General features: G+C 48.3%; 1 protein-coding gene and 1 long non-coding RNA gene across 4 annotated transcripts in view; both read right to left on the bottom strand.

Moving 5' to 3' along the window:
* Nucleotides 1–6,012, bottom strand: part of JAG2 (jagged canonical Notch ligand 2) — a 68,479-nt gene extending 62,467 nt beyond the window's left edge. The window contains exons 1-2 of one of the 3 annotated variants that reach the window (XM_083838144.1): nt 5,641–6,012; nt 5,133–5,456 (exon numbers count right to left, since the gene is read on the bottom strand). In XM_083838144.1, coding sequence (XP_083694270.1) covers nt 5,133–5,456; nt 5,641–5,973 — 657 coding nt within the window. In that variant the 5' untranslated portion in view covers nt 5,974–6,012. The remainder of the gene's footprint in view (nt 1–5,132; nt 5,457–5,640) is intronic. The other 2 variants (XM_083838145.1, XM_083838143.1) reach the window with 2 other exon arrangements.
* Nucleotides 6,013–16,564: 10,552 nt separating this feature from the next.
* Nucleotides 16,565–18,313, bottom strand: LOC310900331. Its single transcript, XR_014585025.1, has 3 exons — nt 17,928–18,313; nt 17,587–17,680; nt 16,565–17,258 (listed from the first exon to the last, which is right to left on the bottom strand). It is a non-coding gene; the product is annotated as an uncharacterized lncRNA (long non-coding RNA).
* Between the last annotated feature and the right edge of the window lie 1,036 nt (nt 18,314–19,349).

The following is a 19,349-nucleotide window of genomic DNA, read 5'->3' on the forward strand; positions in this document are numbered from 1 at the left end:
CAAGTTCAGGAGGGGGAAAAAAAAAAAGGATAGCACAAATCTTTTTTTTATATCTATCAGCACAGACTTCCATTTGGGAAAAGAGCTAGGCTACTGGCAAATAAGACATTAATAATTCATGTAATTCGTCAATACATACAGCTATCTACTACATTATTTTTCCATGCTGACTTCCTCTGTTAATGAGGGGTGATAATGCACTTGCATCCCACATCATTATACCAGATGGATTTTACATTTTGGCATAAGGTGATGCTCTCACTTCTTATTCCCTGCCCTCGATTCTTGCTTGGGACTGTGCTTGCGTATGCTTATTTAAAAACAAAGTTTCAACAGAGCAAAGAGCAATTATTTAGAGGCAAAGGTTGCTGAGTACCACTTTAGATACTTTACTTGTGAAATGCTGATCATTTTCATGAGAAGTGTTACATTTCTTTGGTAAACTGCATCCAAGTACCTTGAGTTGTAAATGGTCTAATTTTAGCCTGCCTAATTTAAGCACATCTGTCACGATGGGTCATCATTCAAGGCGACAGAGTGCACATCTACCCTACCAGGGAGCATGGAGTAACCTAATCCAGGATGTTTTCATTATGAAGCCTCGAGATCCTGATCTTGGGTAGTGATGTCTCTGTTAAGACAGAAGGTAGACCAAGCGTAACTCTACCAGCCAAACAAAAACATACAAGCACATTTCCTACAGTCAGACTACCTAGCTCCCTGCAGGCATCAAGGATCTAGATAACATGCTTCAAGGCTAAATGCCTCCCAGGGCCTCACTACTTCCAAAATATACACAAGTTTTCAAATTAGGATTGACAGTACTTGATCCAGAAGATCATACTCAAGTAGACACCATCTAAAAATGCCAAACAGAGCACTGGACCCATTAAGCAATAAAAGCTGCAAGGTCAAATATTCTTGCTTAGGTTTTGGCAGGGGAGGGGGAGCGGTTGCTTTCTAAGAAATCCGACATTTACTGCTGCAGCCAAGTTATCCTTTCAGCAGCTTTACATATTCAATGGTTCATACTCCAGTTTATGTTTTCGCTCAAGACTGAACACTTCCAGGCATTTGGATGAGACTCACATGCAGACTGCACGTGGATGAAATCCACGCAGGCTAGATATTAAATTTAGACACTTTCGTGTATTTTTAACTACCTGAAAGTTAACAGCGCTTTAGAAATTTACAGCTGTTATAATCACACTCTAAATAGGAAAAACTTAGTATCAGCACTTACAAAAACAACAAATGAACTGCCTAAACTCCAGTGGGGAAGGTAGCCTTACCAGAGCAAGTTGTGAGGACCCCCTGAACCTCCCGTACCCCTTCCTCAGATAGGTGAAGGGTCCTAACTAAGCACCTGTTGAGTGTCAAGGAGAAAGAAATGAAACTGCTTTTTTTTCCAGATACTTATCTCCAAGTCCCTGAACTCTGAAGCTCACCTGTGGAGTTCAGAGCACAGAGTACTCATGCATACACGGCACTGTCAGTCACACCAGACTAGCAAGAACAGGGGGGCTGAGGGGAGATAATTATGCATATTGTTGTACATGATTTCAACATCCATGACTAGTCAGAACAATTCTTCTATATGACTAATTAACTGAAGTAATGAATGCCATACCAATATTTATGGTGCAGGAAAAGCTGTGAATTCCCTGAGGGAACGAACAGGGTGGAGAAAAAAACCACACACACACACAACTCCATTTCATGCCGTCTTGAAAAGATGTATTAAAAATGGTTCCACATAATGCACCCAACAGAAAGCCTGCACCTTTAAAACATCATCTTCAGGAGCTGTCTAAGTAATCTCTCATTTATTTAACCAAAATTTAAATTTTGCTAATATCCTGTTATCGATAACTACTGCTGTTAGGTGTTTCTAACTTGGTAAAAAGGAGGCACTTGAAGGTTCGGTGTCTGAATAAATGGTGTCTGAATTTCTTGCCATAAAAAATGCTTAATAATGCATCTAAGCTGTGTAAGCGATCAGAATTTATTCTTCAAAGCTATTTGAACCCTTCTGTCTTCTTTCTTTTAAAATTACACACACTTTAATTGCATCATCTGTTTGTTCACAATCTCAAAAGAGCATTAAGCTGCAAGTTTTACAGCAGGAGGCAAAGAAAAAAATGTGAGGTAGGTGGGTGAAGACGACAGCTGTATTGTTCTAGCTGTTCCTCAACCTCTCCCACTGCCAGATTTCTGTGGATGATGTATCCCAAGGTAGCAATTTTAAGAACTTTTTGGCAATATCCCAAGCTCCTCTTGCAAATCAGAGATCAGACTAATGATATTAAAAAAAGACAGGAAATAGGAATAAGCTGGATAACCTCTGTATCAAACAGGAGAAGTCACTGAAGTCCAGCACTGCAGCTTTACAGAAGAAACACTTGTCTTTTTGAGTAAAATGCCTTACATTTTTTCCATGTATAACTAAAAAAATAAAAAAGGCAAAAAACAGATATCTAAGACAGCAGATGCATTACAGCTACTGTTAGTTTAGGACGATGTCCTATCAAATAGACATCAAGAAAACCTCCCTCAAGTGACGTGCACATTACTATATGAGCATCCTTAAGTGAAGGAGCTATCACCCAGGCGAGTTTCGTAAGAAGTTCACATATACTAATGCTGCTTTTCATCAGGGCAGGATTCTTCAGTCTTAGAAAAAAATACTTTAAGTCCTTTGGCTACTGTGCACCAAAGCTAATTTGTTTCATAAGCGAAGAACACACTTTTATGAAAAGACTACATCCATACTGCTGTCTCATTTGGGTACAAAGATCTAAGAATAATTTTGAAATTGCCCCAGAAGTTGAAACATAACCCAGGAACCCCATTTACTTTCAAAAAGTTGTTAAACTAGCATTATTGTTAAGCCTCTTCTTGCAGAGTCTATATGGCTTATGTACAATTGTGACAAAGATGCTGCATTCCCCATCAGACTGAACATCCACAATTCGAGAAAATACAACCTATAGGAGGGACTTCTTTCTTTAAGTGCCTCTGCAGAGCGCAATACGCGGACTGCTTTTAAAAGTACAACTACTCCACAGCTTATTTTTAGAATCAAGGGTGGGCAGGGAGAGTATTCAGTAAACCTTCCACAAATCAGCCAGCCACCCACTAGACTGCAGTGGCACTGTTTAAATAAATTACAGGCTGGTTTGCAACAGCTGCAAACAGCAGAACGACAGTCAAAGACTTCAACTCCTGTAAAACGCTAGGGGCAATAATACCAGAAACAACGGCAGACATGGTATTGTAAGATAGAGACACTGGGGTAATCTACCTGCAAGAGGGAGGTCAAACGGGCCTTTCTTAGGACCCAATGAGCACAGAACAACAATATCCGGCAGCTGCAAGGTAGGAATGTGCTTATTCCAACAGCGTAAAAAAACAAAGACGGCTGGGCTTAGGGACCTGCACTGTAAGGATTATCAAACTCTCCTCTTGTTTCAAGTAGCAATACTAGAAACCAGCAAATTAGAAGTGTGACTTCAGCTGCCACTACTTCCTCGTGCAGATAACATATAAAGTTTGAGGTGCTAATGTTACTGAAATCTCCTACTTAAAAGAGGAGTTTATGATTTCACCAAGCCCGTATTACACGGTCAACAAAGGAGAAAGAATTTTAATTTTCCCTTTGATCTTATAACTTAAGAGCAGAGTTCCAAACACCCTGTTTTCTTTATGGTATTGACTATACCTGTTAACAGCAACCTTTCTTATTCCAACAGGCCTCTGGACAAACAAAGGCAATGAAAACACTCCAACTTGGCAATGAGAACACAGAACATCTGTGCAGAGCAATTAATAGTTTGTACAGATTTATTCACCATCTAATTTGAGCAAAACCCCAACCTCTGCATAGGGGTGGTTAGTGTGAGGTGCGTGAGCATCAGGGCAGAGGGTCCCTGGTAGCGCAGCAAGTTTTAAATGTCTGTAGTGGAACGGTTTCCTTTCCGGAATGAAACACAAATGAGCAGTTTCCCCACCCGGACGGTTCCTAGCAGTAATTTTCAAGATAACAAAGATCCTGCAGGCTGCTCACCTTGACAAACCGCTGCAGGCCATCCCATTTACTGGCCACCAGGTGCCCAACACGATCTGTGGGTACCGGGGCCAGGATAACTCACCAGAATAACCCCGATATCACTGTGATAACTTATCTCCCTGCCCAGCTGGGGCACCTCACCATCAATCCCCACACCTCAGCACTCCACCACCTGCCCCACTCAGAATGGCTACAGGCAGCAGCTGTGCTGCCCCAGGGGCCACCTACGTGTCCCGGAGGGCCCTACCTACCCCGGGGGGGTGTCCCTATCCACCTCTGAGGCAGGGGGCACACAGCCCGGACCCCCCCAGCCCTCCCACGCCGTGCCCCTCGCCCGCTCCACGCCCACGCGTGGGGCGCAAGGGGCTGAGCCCCGTGAGGAAATGGCGGGCGGGGAGAGCACCGGGACCCCACTCAGCGCCGGGGGGGCGGCTTTCACCCTCCCCTCCTTCCCCAGCCCTCTGTACGGCGGCTGCCAGCCCCCCTCAGGGGACAGCCGCCGTGTGTCCCCCACACACACAGGTGCCCCCCCCACCACCCCGGGGCGGCGGCGTCTCCCGCCCCTCCCATCCCCGCTCCAACGGCGGCCACGGGGGCGGGCGCGGCTCCACCACCACGAGCAGCGGCAGCAGCACCAGCAGTAGGAGCAGTACCAGCAGCAGTACCAGCAGTAGGAGCAGTACCAGCAGCACCAGCAGTAACAGCAGCGCCCCGGGAGGGGCGGCCGCTCGCGCGCCCTTCGCGAGCCGCGGCACGCGCCCCGCGCCCCCACCTGCGCCGCCCTCCGGCGCCCCCTGCCGGGGGCAGCGCCGCGCTCCGACCCGCCTGTATTATTGCCATTATTATATTTATTTTTTAATTAATTTTTCGTGCTGTCCGCCCCCACCACCACCACCACACTTGCTCGGGGATCCCGTCAAGCGGTACCCGGTGCCCCCGTCCCCGCCCACTCCCCCCGGGTACGGAGCGCGTCCCGCAACCTGCTGTCCCCGAGCCTCGCTGCGATAGCAATAAAAAAATAATTAGGATTAATTATAACGGGGGGGGAGAGGCGGCGACCTACCGGCCACGCGAACTGGAAGGGGATAACGATCCTGCCCGTCTCGGGGGTCCTGCCTTGATGGGAGTACTTGTTGCCGTTCAAATAAAAAATATTTCCACCGAGCACGGGGGTAGATCCGAATCCGTAGTTGCAGGGTCCGACGGGGGTGATCTTGGCCTGGTATTCCTTGAGGCAGACCTTCACGTAAGTGTCGCACTCGTCCCGGGTGCAGCCCTGGTTCTGGGGGCTCTTCACGCCGTCGCAGCACTCCCCGTTGAGCAACTCTCCGTTTACATTCCGCACCGAGTTAAGCTGCAGCTCGAAATAGCCCGTGGAGCGGGACACCTAAAAATAAAAATTAAAAAAAAAAAAAAATCAAAGGGAGGGGAGACGGGCACCCGGAGGGAAGGAAGGGGGGGGGGGGGGGGGGGAACCCTCCGAGCAGCACCGCGGTGCTGGTGCACGAGGAGGAGGAGGAGGACAAGAAGGGGGCACGGAGCCCCGGGGCGCCCCCCCCGCGCCCCCCTACCTGCACGCAGGCGGCGAGGAGCAGCGCCAGGCCGAGCGCGGGGGCCGGGGGCCGGCGGCCGGCGCCCCCCATGCCTGCAGCTCCGCGGGGCCGCCTCACAGGAGCCCGCCGAGCCCACCGGCCACGGACCGGCGGCCGCTCGCGGCATGGGCGGCGGGGGAGCCGCCCGCAGCGCGCCGGGGGGCGCAGGGCATGGGCTGCCGGCGGGGCCGCCCGGAGCGCTCCGCTGCCTCTGCCTCTGCCTCCGCCGCCGCCGCTCCGCTCGCCCTCTGTGCGCCTCGGCTCCGCGGACACCCAACAAGTAGGTGCCGGAGTGACAGCTTCATTACCCATTCGCCGCCGCGGCCGCCGCCTTCATATTAATGAGGGGGACGGGCCCGGCCCCGCGGCCGAGCGGGTGGGGCCAGCGCCGCTCCCGGGGCGGCTCTGAAAGGGCGGTGGGGGGCAGCCGCCCCGCCCCGCCCCGCCGTACCCTGCGGCGCCGTGCCGCGCCGTGCCCTGCTCTGCCCCGCCGCCAGCGGGGGCTCCGCGCGTGTGTGCGCACCCACGGGGGGCGTGCGTGCCCGGGGAGCGGCGTGCGCAGTCGTGGGGGGGGCACTTGTGTGATATATGCAGCCATAGGGGGGCACGCGTGTGGGAGCGTGCACACGCGGGCGGCAAGGAGGTGTGTGCGCGCTGGAGGAGCAGCGATCAGGGTGGGAGCGCGATGTAGGGGTACGCACAAGGCGGGGGTCGCCCGTGGGATGCTGCGTGCACGCTCGTGGGTGCAGCAGCTGGGAGAGCCTACAGCCACGAGGAGCGCGGGTAGGGGCACTTGGTGCGTGGAAGTGTCGTGGTGGAGGAGCTCACAGGGTGGGATCGTCTACAGCTGTGGGGGAGCGCGTGGGGTGGGAGCACCTGTGGCTGCACGGAGGAGTGGGAGCAGGCACAGCCACGGAGGAGCACACGTGGCGCGTGCACCCACACTCGTGTAGAAGCCCAAAGGGCGTGCACGGCCACGCAGGAGCGCTTGTAGAGCCCCCTGTGACATGTGCGGTACGCAGAGCAGATGGCCAAGTGGTGGGATCTTGTCCTCCTCCTCCAGTGGTGGCTCAAGCAGCTAGGAGAGTAAGCGAGCAGAGATTTCTCCTTTAGTTTAAGCACCCTGTGATTTTGATCCCTGCTGACAACTATGAAAGCTATACATCCAGACAACTGCATGCTATGGATACGCTATCAAAGCCCAGATCCGCATTTAGGACCTCGCTTTTCCTTCTGTTCCTCTCCCTCCCCCCTCTCCCCATTTTAACTCCTTAGCACCGATCATCCACCGGGGCGGACAATCGGAGAACAAACAGCTCAGAAATCAAAGGGCTGTCATGTTCCCCTGCGCGGAAAACCTTTCACGGAGCCTCCCCCTGCCTTTTCAGCGCCCCGGCTGCCCCCCGTCCCTCCAGCAGCCAGCCGGCACGCTGCTCCTCTGCTATTCATGGCCAGCGTGCAGCTGCAGCTACTCTCCTAGGCTGACACAGCAGCAGCTGCTACGTGTGTGCCAGCTGGCTAGCCGCTCGCCGAAATCCTCTTGTCCGCCCCGCTCCCCTTGCTTTCCTGCTTCCCCACCTACGGACCTGCGTCTCCTTTCCCACCCACGTCTCCGCTCGCCACAAGCTGCTGCAGTTTCCTATCACCCCCCTGTCCTGAGCCTACCCCCCGGCCGTCCTTACTCACCTCGCTTGCTCTCCGGGAAGCATCCTCTACTTTCCCTCTTATCCCGCCTGAACTCAAACAGGAGCTCTCTGAAGTGGAGCAGCAAATATTGCTTCTAATTATTTTGTGTGTCCCCGCTTTGAAACTGTGCCTCCCAACACAACTGTGTTCAAGCATTTTTCTGGTTAAGATCACCTCTTGGATAACCACCTTTGGAAGAAGGTGAGGGGAGCTGAGGGAGGACCAGTGCGCTGGTTTGATGGGATATTTTAAAGTTGCTTCGTTTTGCTAATCAGAAACTCTGCTGGGCCCTTACCATGCCCAGCTGCACCGTTTACTGGCTTGCAAATGGACAGGCAAAGTCTATTTAGTTTTAATTACTTTTTATGGTGGCTGAAGGGAAGGAGTTTCTTAGACTCGCTTTCTGCCTAATGATTATTTTGCAATGGATGGCAGCCAAAATATTTTGCAAGACAGGTATTTTGTTTGCATGTATCATCATAAACAAACATAAAACCTCATAATCTGCGTTCAGCGTTATGCGGTCAATATGCCTCTGGAGGAAGACATATTTTTATCACCAAGCTAAGCAAATGTAATACAGAAGAAAGATGATCCAGGAGTTACAGCATATGCTCAGGCTCTACAGAGCAAAGCTCGGTTACCTGCTGTATCACAGAATTTCTTTGTTACCTTGAGCACGCTGCATGGTCTTTTTGTCCGTTGGTTGTGCCTTTGTAAGTATGCCACAGTTCTCAAAAACTATGGTGCCATTTTATTTTATTTTATTTTCTTGCAAGAACCTGACTTCAGGGGAGCAAAGAGGAGGGTGCAGCTATTTCCAGGCACTTTCTCTTTCTGCTTAGGGAAACGTTCATTTCATCCTCCTCGCTGCTGCAGCCCCATTTTCAGCCTGAACTCCTCAGCTCTCTGCTGGGGTTATTGTTATTTCTCAAGTGCCATGCGCTTCGGCAGGTATGCGAAGCTGCTTCATTATAGTTATGCACAGATAGTGATGGTTTTAAGGAAATGCAGCAAAAACATTTCTTAATATGAGAACTTTGAGCTCGTAGGTGAGGCCAGCTGCCAGATGAGAAGGTGAGCTCTGAGCCGGGCTGGGAGCCTTCCCCTGTAGCAGGACATCCCCTGTAGCAGGGCATCCCCTGCAGCCTGGCTCCTGCCCGCTGCTCCACGCAGGTCAACACATTTCGAGGCACTTTTCTTTCTCTCCCTCCCCACCAAAATGAGGGTTACCAAGATCCATCTCAAAAACTATCCATATTCTCCCACTGCTGTTCCCTCGCTTCCTTCTTCTGCCGCTCCTTCTCCTTTCTCCTGCTGATGGTCACCACCGGGAATTAGGGGCTGTGCACAGGGGAGGAGTGGAGAAAGGGCCGAGGAAACTGGTGCCTGACTTTAACCGGGGCTCGAGGCTGCCGTCAGCCCTTACTCATCCTGCACAGGGGACGCAACTGGAGAACATCAGTCCCTCTGGCAGGGGAGGGACGCGCTCGCCGCCGGTCTCGGGCAGGGTGGGGTTCCTGCATCCCGCACCTCCTTGTTCCCAGCCCTCTGGGCCAGCATTTTTGCTTTTGCACTCTGCCTGCACGCCTGCGTTAAGTTTATGCCTGTATGCAAATCCTTTGCAAGTATGCTCATTAAATCATTTGCATAAAATATCCCTGGAGTATCACAGCAGCTAGGAAGAGGCAGGGTTTATCCACTTGCCTTAGAGACTTTCAGAGGTGTGGGGACGTAGTTTGTCAGCACACATGTGGATATGGATATAGACATATATATCGCATTTATCCAGGCCAGAATGTGTCTGTTTGGGAAAGTTAAAGGCAAGAAGATCGTTTTGGATGTTCTCCATCTGAAACTTGGCAGGGTAGGAGTTAATCCTCCCTTTCTGGCCAGAAAGGCTACAGCTGCCTGTCCTGAGAGCAAGGCATTGCAGGACAGAACCAGCTGTGAAGAATTAATTTCTCTTCCTTCTTCCTCTATGAGAAGCCGGTGTGGGCTGGGGCTAATAACACAAATGGAGAAGACTCCTCTGGAAGAGAGCTAGAGGGTAACCAGAGGAGAAGGATTTTTCTCTCTCTCTTCTTTGTAGAACTTGGCTGGAGTAAGGTATTTTGAGCTTTGCTGTGGACTTGGCAGGGCAAAGACATGTCTTCTTCTTTGACCAAAGAGAGTCCTGATGGATTTGGATGGTTCAAGTGATGTGTTTAACAAGTGTGTACATGCATATGCGTGCTCTTCATGGAAGCAAGCAGATGAACTGCAAGGATGTTGTTTTAAGATGTCTTCCAACATAGACCTGGGGGCGGTTTCCCTTCGTGAGGATTGAGCTGTTAGTACAGTCCAAGAGAAGATGAGGTGGAGAAGGTATAAGGTGCTGCTTGCATCTGTCTTCCTTCCGGCCTCCTGCTAGGAAAGTAAAGCTACGCCTGATGGAACTTGCTCCAGGAAAGGAGCGGAGATCTTGGCGCTACCTCCTTCTGTGTCAGTGGTTGCCCGGCTCTGAGCTGGCACTGCTCTTTGGGGGCTCCAGAGCGGGAAGAAGGTGGCTTCCTAACATTTCAGCTCTGCTGCCTGGCTTGTTTACTGCTTTCGGGGCCTGGTCTTCTGCTAGCAGAAGCACGTGCTGCGTCTAGCTGGAGGAGCCAATTGGTTTTGGTTTGTAGAGCTTGGTACTAAAGGCTGACAATATTAATAAAATGAGGGAAATGTGGCAAACACAGAGTTTTTCTGAGTTCCTCCCATGTGCCAAAGCTCTGCCTTTCCCCCTTTAAGATTTGCATGGTTGTGGGGGTGTTAATGGGTCATTGGGAGAAAAAAAAAAAAAAAAAGCAGAAAGCCACCTCAGCTGATCTGCCTTCTGAGGCTTGATGCACCCCATTAGAAGTGAAGTTCTTGTTGTCCTAGTGGCTTATCATCTGTGTGGATTTTCAGGAAAGCCATTAGTTTTGAGAAGGCTTCTCAAGTGGACTGAACGGTGCTGTATCCACTCTCCACAGGCTAGCCTTCACTCTTAAAGTTCATTGTAGTCATCCTCAGAAAAAAAAAGCAAGAAATCTCTACCTGTGACTTTCCTGGTGCATGAATCACAGAAAATAAGGTCAGAAGGGATATCCAGAGATTATCTAGTTTATCCCATTCCACAGGGCAGAACAAACGGTGCCTGCTTCTTGCATAACAGATGGGTATCCGACCTCTTCTTAAAAACATCCCCAGATAGAAATTCTCAGCTGAGATAACCTGTTCTAGTAGCTAACCAGCAGAAAATGTATGGTGCTGTATTGCTGCTCTTTCAACCTATTTCTTGACCTATTTGCAAGGGATGTGGAGCACAGCATAGTCCCTTCCTATCTACCACTACCCTTTATGTACTTAAAGACCACTACCATGCCTCTGTCTGTTGCATCTTCTTTGTAATGAAAAAATAATATTTTGGTCTTATGAAGGTAGATCTTTTTTTTTTTTTTTATACTCCTGATTGTTCCAGTGGACCTCCCGTGGTCTCTCTGCAATTGTTCCTCAATTTTCTTACGCCCAGTGTGCAGAACTGGACACAGAGTTCCAGTGAGATTGTAGCAGTGCTGGGTGAGGTGAGACATCACAGACCAGACAGGAGCCACTCCTAGCTATACATGCAAGCATGATGCTTGCTTTAATGTACCTTTTTTTTTTTTTTTTTTAGGAGGAGGCAGAGCTTGGGGTTTTGTCTGTCTCGTTTTTGCAATGATATTGTTGACTTCAATTCAGTTTGCTATCCACTGAGCACTTTTGTTTTTTTTTCTTTCCCCTGGGACTTTTGAGCGTGTCTTGTAGTTATGAGAATGTCCTATGAGAGTCAAAATGCCTAATAAAGGATGGGTTTATTGCATCTACTGGTTCTTGCATACCCTGCTGCCCCAGAGAAAGGAAAAATAACATCTGGGTGAGTTAACAAATCCATGTTAGCTGTTACTCACCTCCTTGTTGCTTTCCAGATGTTTATAGAGTATTTCTTTATTTGTTCCACCTCTCTCTGGGAATTCAAACCAAGTCGGCTTGAGTGTTATTCTTCAGCTTCTCCCCTTTCCAAAAAGGATTTACATCTCCCTTTTCCAGTCTTCTGACACCTTGCTGGTTCTTTGAGGTCTCAGAGTTGCTGACCACTGTGAGACTGCTTCAACAAGCAGTCTAAGCATATCGTAATATGTAATCCAACTAAGTACTCTTCACTTAGTCTTTCTAGACTGAGCTCTTTCTTTGTCATCATTCAGCACTAATTGTGGTAATCATTTGGGAGTGAGTGGTCTTTTTACTAAAAGCTGAAGTAAAGCAGGTAAATACTTCCAGGGTCACATCATTCATTCCTTACCTTTTGGGTAGTTCTTCCCATGGCCTTTGTGTCACTGCTAATGTGCTTTAAGTTTTCTTGAGGTCTTGTTGCATTGATTCTCTGTTTATATCTTGACTTTTCTGATTTAGTCCCTGCATCTTCAGGCTATGCCTTTACATTCATATGCAAGTGAATCTAGTTTCCATTTTCTGAATGCACTATTTCTTGTGTTAGAGGTCAATGGAGTGGTCATGATTTAAGCGTCTTGCAAAAGTTGCTTTCCCTCCTCTGCTGGGATTGTTTGAATCGATGTCCTTACCATTGTTTCTTTAAGCTGCTGCTAACTTTCCTGAACTCCCTTTTCTCCAAAACTTGTTTCTCATGATTATCAGTTCTATGAGGTTTTTGAAATATGCTTTCTGGAAGTCCATTGTATTTATTTTGCTGTTCTCCTTCCTTCCTTTCTGACGACTTGTGAACTCTGTTGTTTCATGGTCATTCTCACCCAAGCTGCATTCCTCTTGCATGTTATAAGCGGTTCATTCTCTTTGGTTAGAGTCAAATTCAATTCTCATTCTGATTTTGTATCAAGATTTTAATCTCTTCTTATTTATTCCTTATCCTCTTGTGCATTATTTCATCAGGTGATCTACTGTCCTCTTCAGCATCCCTCCAATGATTTTCGTATGAGTAATGGTATTTCCCCTAGTTTATATGCCTCTGCCCAAGTACTTGATGCTTGTATTTACCTGTTTGCTTTTGAAACCAGTCCTTGCAGATCCTAGCTGCATTAATTCAGCAGGTCAGGGCACAGAGATGCTCTTCATGCTTTGTGCATTGAATGCTAGCTCTGATCACCAGTCCTTTTTCTTGGAATATCCACCCAAGTTCAAGCAAGTCAGAACCTCCCTGGTGATACCACCTGCACAGCCATTCATTCATTTCTAAGAAAAGAGTTCTAAGTAACCGATGCCACTCATGACTGAAATAGCCAGTGCCTTATTCATGGAAGGAATTTTCCCTTCCTCCTTTCATACATGAGCTGGTCTGACCAATGCTAAGAAAACCCATCCTGGGTATCTCTGTTCTAACCAACTGCCAATGCATTGCTAATTCCCAAGGAAAATTCGTAGGGAAATTATCCAGGATGCAGTTAGAAGTTTGTCTAATTGAAACCCAATCTGAGCTCAGACTAAGACACTGACATTAATGGTATCTTGGATAATCTGTTGACAGAGGATGGAGCCCTGACATCCCTCTCCTGCACCTGGACCACTCAGCAGAACAGGCACTGGTATTGACCTGGAGATGCTGTTGTCCTGATATGGGGAGGTGGCAGAACTCAGGAAAATGCAATGAAATATCCATGCCTGTAGAAGGAACATATCTGATGAGTCAGGAGGAGAGTAGGCATGCATCTATTTGATGAGCTGATTTAAAAAAAAAAAAAAAAAAAAAGGATTGCAGTACATCAGACATATATACTTAAATAGAATTATGTTTCTCTTCATACATAGACGCTCCTTTCAACACATTAGCCACATGGTTGGCCTTGACCAGCTCACAGCTTGTTAAAGTTAAATGATGGAAAGGTGGAGAGTATGGTAGCTGACAGAGGAAAAAAAATATGAGGTGTACAAAGCTACCATCCCATCTTGTTGGCTGAAAGTATCCTACCAATGCCACTGTTAATGGAGTAGTGTTCATGTGTTCCTCACCTACAGGGTCCTACACAGTAATATCCTCACCCAACGTCGCCTGCTGTTTCTGACCTGAAGGACATCCCAAGGCTGGGGGAAGAGGGATTGATCTTTGTGCTCCTCTGCCTCTCAGGGACCATTGTAAAGCAACGTGCTTGAAAGTAAAGAAGTCCTAGGGGACACACAGATTTGTATGTAGTACACTGGCAATGTCCGAGGGCAAGCACCATGCCAGTTGAGGCGCACAAAAGAAACTCTTCCGGCACAAGGGCCCAGTAATATCTTTACACAGTGACAGTGATTAAAATTAAATAATAATTTAAAAAGACCAGTAGCCATGACACTCCTACAGATGTTTTCCGGTTACTAAAATGCATTTATTTGAATTTGTTTGCATAATTTGATCTGATGCGTGTTTATGCAATCTTTCTTCTGCTTCACCGATACCTCCGGCCTCTTACACTTGGATAAATAAAACTGGATTTCTTTCTAAAAAAAACTTTTTCTTCGGAATTTTGTGTGGTTGAGGTTGTCAGAGAAGTGATCATTCGCTGCAGAGCTCTTGAACCAAAATACTTCTGCCCCCTGTCACCTGGATCTCAGCCAGTCTTTGGCCTTCCTTTCAACTGGTGCCTTCCAGTGCTTTCTGTAAGGAGGTGATGCGCAGGAACAGACCTCTCGCTTGCAGAAGACAGCTCAATTCATTTGAGAGAAGTGACTCAGAGCCAGGACCATGCTATCCATTGTGCTGGATCACAGTCACATTCACAATTCATGTTTATGCCCTGATTAACCATTCAAATAAAATTTTTATCACTCCTAGTTAAAAGCAGGCATAAATGAGAGCTTCCTCTTCAGAACAAGGGACTGTGCTCCAAAACAGAAGTCTTTCTTCCTGGAGCCAGGCAAAATAACCAAGAGGGGCGACAGATGATTCATCTGCCAGTGCTCTCCCATCAAAAACTGTAGATAAAACAAGATTACCAAGAAGAAGAGTGCTATTAAAGGAGGAAACTGCTTCTGTAATTTTGTTAAGGAACAAGAGATTATTTAAAAGCCTTTTAAAAAGTGTGTTTGTTCCGGGAGAGGAGGGGCGAGGGAGGATTTTAGAGGAAGGGAGAAGGGAGAGAGATTATTAGTCTTTCTTTCGTATAAAGATTCATGCTGCTTTCTTTGCCCTAGCCAGCAAGGGTAGCTATTTCAGGAGCTGTTGTAAGTCATTACTCCAGCCCTAATGAATAGGACACAACCTGCACCTTAGCTTTGCAGGGATGGAATGCATGAAACAACCATTGAGGGGTGTAGAGGATTTGGTGCACCATACTGCATGTAATTGCAGGTTCAGATTTTTCCAGCTCGTGTTTTTGTTCCTGGCCGTGATGATCCCTCACGCATTCACACAGCAGCACTCTCACATTGTACAGTGGTGCTTTATAAACTCCCAAAGCCACCAACGAACAAGCCTCAAAGCGTGCACCTTGCTTCACTTGCTGATAGCTAGCTTTGCACTGAGCTGCTTGGTGCATGAAACAGGCAGTGAAAGAGGCTAGCAGCGCTTTCAGCAGGCTCCCCTGTATCCTAATCACCGCGAGTTATGCAGCAAAAAGGTGTTAGTGCAGTGACCCCATAGGAAGTGGTGCAGGGACCCAAATAGATATTAGTGCAGTGACCCCACAGGAAGAGGTTCAGAGACCTACAGTGCCGAATCCCAGATCTGGGAGGACCAGGGATTTGGGTAAGCCTGCCAGGACGGATCCAGCACTGGCTGCAGACATCAGCAGGGGGCTGCTGCTGGATTTCGTCTGCCCCAGCGCGACGGGGTCCCCCGCAGAGCCCAGCTTGCACAGCTGCTCGCCAGGATCAAGGGCAGAGCGTTCGCCTGGAAAGCTGGAGATCCTATTCTGCTGCTGAAAGTGGCTTCTTCACATACCAGCTGGACGCATTGTATGGATACTGAGGGAGACATAAAGGGGATTTGCGCCCTGCAGATGCAGACCACTGGCCAGGAGTTACATGTAGCTGCTCCAAATGTGATTCTGTACAGCAAAGGCTGGGGAACCGAAGGGATCCATTAAACCAGATGCTTTAGGCATTCAGAAAGCATTTTGTGTACAGTGTCAACTCTCAGCTAGAGCTGTGCATTTTGATCAGATTTTCAAGGTCAGACAGAAACCTGACAATGATCCAGTCTGACCCCAGCTGGTTCTCCGGCTCTCGCTCAGTTTGCTGTTTGCTCTGGATCAAGGCTCCCCGGGTTTGTGCAGGAAGGGCCATGCTGGGGAGGATTTGGCCTGGGGGCCACATATCAGAGAGGAGGATATGCTGCTGAGCAGCAGAGAAGAAGCATCAGGAATGGGTATGGGTTTGTCTGTGCCTTTCCCCTGGACAAAGAGTGCTCTGGCATGGTGCAGATACCTTTTTGTTATCAGGGTGTTGAAGCTGCACTGTTATCCCAAATAAGGGGTGTGTTTTAAATGCAGAGATCTGCTGAACTGAATATTATAAAAATTTGGCTTTGTATTGGGGTGGAATGGGGAATTCAGTCGAACTTCTGCAGTTCTGGACTTAAAAGAAAAACTTATATTAAGGAGCCTGGAAGTTGAAAAAGGTTCAAATAATGAATGAATGATTCTGAATAAAAAGAGTGAATTCAAGCTCGAAAAAAAAGCTCAGGATGTGGCTTGTTTTCTGTAGTTAATCCCTTCTAAATATTTAAGGGAAAAAGAAGAGAGGGGATGGAAATGGTGCTTTGTTTAAAAATGGGATCTAGGTTCTACTAAACATTGTAGAATGTACTGTACATTTGAGTCTCAAACAGGCGCATACCACTTGATGCAACCTATAAGGAGCCAAAAAATGAGTATGAATTCAAAAAATGCACACCTAGGATTTGGTAGCCTCCAAATACACTTCACTTTTAGTCCTCAAAGCATGTGTTCAAAGTGTAGGTTGCACACAAGGCCTTACCTACGTGTGCATGGGTGCAGGAGACAGGACCCGCTCTTGCTTTTGAGTACAGACTGACCCCCTCTGCAGAAATACCCTGGCACATGCAGCCCCCTCACTGCTGCCCATACACAATCTCCCTCTGCAGGTGAGCAGCGTGCCCGGGGCCCCCCAAACCCTGGCTCCATCCTACATGGACCAAGACCCAAGGAGCTGGCTGTGCGCCCACCTGCAGGGCTCCGTGGGTGTATTGTGTACTTGCATTTATTTCCAGGCAAAGCATATTACACCTAGCTTCCAATGCCAAAGTTTTCCAATTATGAAAGAGCGGTAATTCACAAAGGAGCAAGTATTCCTTCAATTTCCTTTGCTTGGAAATGATACCGAGAATCTGTTCTGAATGGAGGCAGACGAAAAATGCTACATGTTAATGCACTCTCTGGGTTAGCTGTCTTTGTTAAATGAGAATGAATGCTGCTCATTTCCCATCTGGTCCTCTTTGACATTACTTCCAGAATATATTCACAGCTCTTATTTGTACAGTACAAATGGCTGGCTGTAGTACCAACTTTACCTTTTATAGGCTGCTAAAATGTGGGTGCCAGATCGCAAAATAACATTCTACTTCTAGGAAGCATCTGTGGACTTTACTTGCTCCAACAGCTTTCTTTTTTCCCTCCTCTTATTTTCTTTAAATGTAACCATATATGTGAAGTGAGTTTGTTGTCAAACCGAGTGCAAGTTGACGGTTTGACAGCCCTGGAGCCTGCAGTCCTCCTCACGCGGCGAGGATGCAGCAGGCAGATCAAGCGATGTGCTATCAGCCTTCTCATCTTTTCTGCACAGCCTCCCCCGAGGGCCGAAAGAGCAGATAGGTCCCCATCTGCAGCTGCTGCTCAGCGCCTTCGCTGCCTGCTGTGCCGTGGGATTTTGCACTCTGGATCCTCTGGGTTGCCCTGAAAATACCAATGCAGCAGAAAGCGAGCAGCGCTCAGCCAGCACCCAGTCCGGTGCTGCCCACCCGAGCTGGCTTGCTAAATCCCAAATTCCTCCTGTTCGCAAGTGTTTGTTTCTGGCGGTTTCCTTAGCAGGCTCTCGGCAGCCTCCGCCCCTGCCCTCCGATGCGTTTCAGACCTACCTGGGTAAACACAGGCTCGTGAGCCAAAACACCCGCGTTCGCCGGTGTGCAGTGACCGAGCTTTGCAGCGCCGCACGGGAATTCTCACCATAGCAACTGCCCGCGTTGTCAGAATTTGGGGCTTATTAAATAGGCTGTTTGTTTACCTCTCGGGCTGAGCGAGCGGAATAAAACCTGCGAGCTGAACAATGCCGGGCTGCCGCTGGTGTCTTCCCATGTAAAACATACAATTATTGCGTTCTGTAAGTGAAACAGATATGGAAAGTCTGCGTGGGGTAGGAGTAGAAGGAGAAGAAGATGTAGCGTGACACGCTGTTATTAATGGAAGATCAGCAAGCACATTCATCAGAAGCTGCTAGGCGGTGTTGGGGGATCATGCAGGTCACATCTCCTCAACAGACAATCTAAATGATCACTTTCACAGAGGTCAGTTCATGGGCTTAGCAAGCAGCAAATGCATGGGGAAAAGAGAATAAAATATTGTTACCCTAGCAGGAAACAAGCAGGCATGCATGTAGATGCTTCCAACCTCCCAGTGATCAGACATATGGAAGTGGTTTTTATATCTGTCAATGCCCAAAATGCAGAGTCCTGTAACAGTGAAGAAGTGATTGCCACGAAGCTCCTCCTGTCGGCTGAGAAGCTGTCCCAGCTCCTGCCAGCCTCTGCGAAGCTGTTCTGCAAGGGGCACAGGTGACAAAGATGGGTGAGAGCAGGAAGTACGCAAGGTCAGATTTGCGATGCAAAGACCCCTTCTGCACCATACAAACTTATTGAGGCCCTAGCATAGCCCCAGAAAAGGGGCACATAGCCAGAGCACACCACAAACCAGGAGAATTGAGCACCCTGAAACATGCAGCTGCACTTTCTGTCCAGCACCCAAACACACTGCCTGCTCCTGCACGTCCCCTGCAAGCCCGCAGTCCCAGTGGGGATTTTGTCCTGCTTTAGCACTGCGGGCTGCCTGTCTGCCTGCTGCCAGAGCCCCAGTGAGGTTTAGGGTTATCAGCAATGAGCAGCCCAATCCAGACAGCAGCCTGAAAAAGGAGCAAGAAGCCACAATGCACAGCCCATGCCTGGCATCCCACTGAAAGGGGCTGGGGCTTTGTTTGCCAGCACTGAGGGGATGCCTAGGATTTCATGCAGGCAGGTGCATGTAGGAAGGCAGGGTGAAGGACAGAAATGCCTCCGTGATGAACATAAACCTGGAAACTAGAGTTCTTAGCACTGCTGATTGCAAAAAGCCAAGGACTCAACAGGCTTTTATTAACATTTTACCTTGAGCTACCCTCTCTCCCTTCCTTAGGCAGTAATTCTTTCTTTTTTTTTTTTTCTTCCCAACCTTATCACTTGCTCATTATTCTCTTTTTTGTGCAGGTGCTAACCCTTCTTTTCACTTACCTTGTTGAAGTAATTAACAAAATTAAACTCAAGGAATTGTGCTCAAATACCCTTAGAATGGAACTGCTACTCTCTTCTGCCTGGAAACCTGCCTGTTTTCTTCAGCCATGTGAGCTTGTCTGATGAGAGGCATTACTTCTCCATACAAACCTGTCCTTGCCATTAGGAAGGGCCTGTGCTCTTGTCCCTGCTGCCCCAACACTTTCTGCATCTGTTTAATTTTAAATGCAGAATTCTCTCCTTGGGAGTGCCCTGAGCAGGAGGAGATGTTTCTGCTCCTTCTCTCTTGGCAAATGAGAGCCTCCATTATTTTTGATTCAGCATCAGTGGGAGGAGGGATGGAGAACATCTTTGTAGCCCAGCCAAGTACAGGTGCCCTCCTGGGGGATTTCCACTAGTTTGTCTCCTTGTCTTGATGCACCTGTGGTGGCACCTAGGGGGTCTGGTCTCCTCACAGCAGTGAGGAGATGCTCCAGACTGCAGCAGAGTAATGGTTTCAGCTATCAGG

Source organism: Anser anser (assembly GCF_964211835.1).
Source record: "Anser anser genome assembly, chromosome: 5".
Classification (NCBI taxonomy): Eukaryota; Metazoa; Chordata; class Aves; order Anseriformes; family Anatidae; genus Anser; species Anser anser.